This window comes from Montipora capricornis, chromosome 7, assembly GCF_036669925.1.
Source record: "Montipora capricornis isolate CH-2021 chromosome 7, ASM3666992v2, whole genome shotgun sequence".
In the NCBI taxonomy this organism is placed as follows: Eukaryota; Metazoa; Cnidaria; class Anthozoa; order Scleractinia; family Acroporidae; genus Montipora; species Montipora capricornis.
This window is the reverse complement of record NC_090889.1, coordinates 11908491-11912612: the sequence shown is the minus strand read 5'-3', so window position 1 is coordinate 11912612 and position 4122 is coordinate 11908491. Positions and strand designations below refer to the sequence as shown.

The 4122-nt window shown below is 38.1% G+C and overlaps 1 protein-coding gene across 1 annotated transcript in view; it reads left to right on the top strand.

Annotated features, from left to right (window-relative positions):
* The first annotated feature begins 1497 nt into the window (after positions 1-1497).
* The window catches only part of LOC138058198 (tyrosine kinase receptor Cad96Ca-like), a 12719-nt gene continuing 10094 nt past the window's right edge, over positions 1498-4122 (top strand). The window contains exons 1-3 of the mRNA XM_068904104.1: positions 1498-1663; positions 2723-2839; positions 3953-4122. The exon at positions 3953-4122 is cut by the window's right edge and continues 15 nt beyond it. Coding sequence (XP_068760205.1) covers positions 1498-1663; positions 2723-2839; positions 3953-4122 — 453 coding nt within the window. The remainder of the gene's footprint in view (positions 1664-2722; positions 2840-3952) is intronic.

The window sequence follows — 4122 nt, the reverse complement described above, 5'->3', positions numbered from 1 at the left end:
GTAGATTGTTACGATTTGAAAACCTTTCTAAGTCAGCAACAAATCATTTCCCAAGTTTAAGTTTGATTTAAGAGTTGGTGGGGGTATACGTTCCTTCTTTTTTTTTTTCCACAAAGTGCTTTTGGCTTTTCGTATCCAGTGGTGTCGCAGTAATTTATATTACTGTGAATTGGTTTGTCTCTGGAGACACATGTCTGCATTGTGGCATGTGAGATGGTGAGCAGTATTTGTTTTGTCAGTGTTCCTACAATAAACCGGCGTATGAGGTCTTTGCTGACCTATATGTCCCTGTATCTACTCTGTTGTATGCGTCTCATTCATTTGGTAGTGAAGGCAAAATTTTACTATATTCAGGATCCATTCAGAATTACCCATGACATCTCACATCCAATTTATAGCGTGTGTAGGTAAATTGAAGGTTTCAAGGCGTGTTCTCTTACAATAAATTAATTAAGAAAATGTTTATCGTCTCGTACCAATCCTTGATTGTAACTTTTAAAAAGCATATCTCTTGTCTTTCTGAAATAAATCTTGATTCAGTCTTAAGAAAGAATCAAAACTGCTTCGCAACTAGCGAAATCACTAATGTGACATGATTAATGCAAGCAAGTCAAGTCGGTCTCGACCCAGTTTCTCTTCGGCTACTTGGCAAACGTCTCGTGCATAAGCTCTCTATGGTATACTGTACGTATGACGCCCCGTTCTGTAAATAGCATAACTAACCACAAACAAGAGAGAATAAAGGTAGAGAACACATCTCCATGCCTCAGCTATTTTTAGCTTCGCGCCGTTGTCGCACAGCCAATGACAACCAATCAGGTGTCTTCCTCCAAATAGCCGTGCATCTTTACCACGGGCTAAATTGAGATTGGAAAGAATTATCATCAGAAGAGGCCAATATATGATGGAGATGTTCTGTCCCCTCATCCTCAGACAAAATGAAGGAGAGAGAGAGTGTAGGGGAGTTGGCCGGGATACGTGAATTTCACAAAGTTTATTTCAAGAACAAGTCTGTTTCCCAAGAAGTGCGCGATTATTAAGCATACATGATGTGAACCTATCTGGCATTGTAAAATGGCAGCTGTTGGATATTAAGTATGGCTTTCCGAGTTAGTTTCCCACTCCGGATTTTGGGGCATCATATACAAACCTCCTTGCTTCTGCAACTCTGAACGTCTCTTCGAATTCTTTTGACTTTGCAAACGCCTTGGGGAACAGACTCCCGTTTTGGAGACATAGCCTAAAACTAACATTCCAAGGGCTAGATTTTTCTTGCTTACCACTACGTGGTTTCTGACATTCGGACTACATTATTTGCATCATAGTTGGGAGTGTTCCCGCATCACATAAGCAAACCAATTACGCTTTTGGAAACTTGCTATGACAAAACGAAAAAGAGTTTTGGCGAGCGGCAACCAACCCACCATTGGAAAATGTGAGAACTAACACTCAAAATTTCTGGATTAAAGATCACGAGGTGGCGACGAAGAACATGAAATGGAGGTGTTGAATGTTGAAATGGATGAATGGGAAATACCACTTGGCCGGATTACACTCGAGGAGGTCATTGGTTCAGGAAAATTTGGAACAGTTTGGCGAGCAACTTTGAGTCGCGGAAATGGGAAACCAGGCATACGTTTTGTTGCAGCAAAGTGCTTTTGTCGTAAGTACAATTCTTCTTTGTTAATTTATGGTTTCCATCGGATAGCTTTCAGTTAAAGAGGACAGGAAATTTTTCCACTGCGATATCATAAGTGCTTTAATGGACTACCTGTCACGTAGAAGCTTACAAAACCTCGTTCAATATGCACGATAAAAAAATATGTCAAACAGAACGAAAAAATCCTCATTACTATATTTTATGAAAGGGTGCAGCAAAAATCATCAATTCTCAATCAACTCTTTCATAATCTACCCACCTTTATCTTAACCTCGAAACAAATGCGGAGATTACCAAAATAGATCACCTTCTCCTAACAGGTTTCCTACTCCTTTTCTCCTGCTTGATCCCTATTCATTGCAAGTGTGCAAAGACATTTTGTTCTTTAACTTTTATTTCAAACTTTCATGGCGACGTCTTGCCTCAAATAAACTAGATTTTTACCCTCGTTGCACATTAAAGGTAAATTTCCTCATAAAATTCATATTTAAATAGTGCTTTTAAACATTTTTGAGCCTATTTTCCACTGATAAATTGCAGTTCAAAATACGATATAAGATGGTTAAACTCCCCCAACGGGTTGACAGAGTGGAGATTTGAATCGATCAAGCATATTCGATTCTCCCTAAGCGTTGGAGCCCCAAACACTGAATCAGGAGCAGGCGTAGCTTAATTGACTGGTGCGCGTCTTTGACAGCCAAAGGACACAAGTTCGATTCTCAGCGACTTAAATGTCTGCATGTTTTAACACCTTCCTTTAATTTGTGTAGCTGTAGCTCTAATTACCTGTAAATTGGAGCACTGACAAATGGAGGGAGTGTAAGAAGCGCACCATCGGCTTCCATCGATATAAGCCTCCTACCCGAAGGACCAACCGGCATTAAAAGAAAAATGGACTTACCTTTATCACAATGCCTCATGGCGTAAAGAAAATGAGACAAAAACAAGTCTGGGAAGAACAACCGTGTTCTTAATAGTTCATGACCAAGGAGGTCGAAATCCATGAAACACCGCACAAGTCATGTGTCCAATCTTATTGTACCCTGGTGTCATTTGTTGTAGCCACATCTGGAGATGAAGGAAGAACCGCCCTGATGAGAGAAATCGGGTTGGGCAAAGTTATTGGAGACAGCCCTCAGCCTAATATTGTTCAATTCATTGGCTGTGTCACCACCCAAAGTAAGGATGTTATTGCAACTGCTAAATAGAAACAGCTGTGAGAAATTTCCACCAATAGTACAAGACCGCTAGTGAAAACCTGATCAATCGATGATATTCAGGGCTAAATTTGTCTATTTAAGCAAATTGTTTAGGAAATTCTAGCCCATTTCGAGTAATGAGAAAATGGCCGTTTTCACCACATTTCCCAAAAACAAACTAAACCCTCTTAACGTCAAGTTCAATTCCAACAATTGCATAGCATAAGGTCAAGAAACAGAACAATTTAACAAAAAAAAAGGTGAATCATCAAAGCAATGCCATGGAATAATGACAAAAGATATGACATTTGTTTTTCAATCTGAAATGCAAACCCTTGAAGCTGACAGTTTTAGTTAAAATGCGAATGGTTGGCTATATAAAACGGTCATGTGCCTGATTTCACACTTCTAAAGAGAACCCACTTGGAGCCATTTCATACATGAAAGTATTGGAGGCTTTGGTTTATTTATTTGTTTTTATTTGCAATTATTATTATTATTATTTTATTTTATTTTTTTTTTGTGCGAGAAACTGGCTCAGGCTGCGAAGACCACCAGGGAGAGATAAATAATTTAAAGAAATTGTACATTTTGCATGACAGTTGTATATTTTATCTTTAAAAATATGTTATAAATTTTTAATCATCTCTTATTCGCTATACTTTTGTCATATTAAAAATCCAGCCCTTAGTATTTTTTTTTTCATCATAGAAAGTTCTTCACAAATATGTGGAAATTATGAGTAACGTTGATTAATGATTTTATTTTATTATTATTATTATTATTATTATTATTATTTAATTCATATCTTTCTTTTTTCTCACGTTTACATTCATTGTTGGGTAACATGACCTTTAACTTGGGGAATGTGTAGATATTCGCCCTTTTCTTCATTATCATCCTTTCTGCTCATTGAAGGTGTGCCGCAAATATGCCATGCAGATAAAGGTGGTTGACACAAATACTGCTTTATTTGTTTACTTCTTAAAAGCGTCTAAACGTAATAATGATAGAGCCCATATCCACCTTTCCGAGAAGCTAACAGTTTGAATGCAGCATTATAAGTTGTCCAAACTCTGTGTAACCTTTACAGTACAGCCAATTTTGATCATGGAGTACTTACCCTGTGGGGATCTTCTGGGGTACCTGAGAAAAAGCCGTGGAATTTTCGACAAACATTATTGCGGAAAACTAGCAGTAGCGCCACTGAAGACCTATGACCTATTGTCATTTTCAAACCAGATTGCTACTGGAATGGTGTTC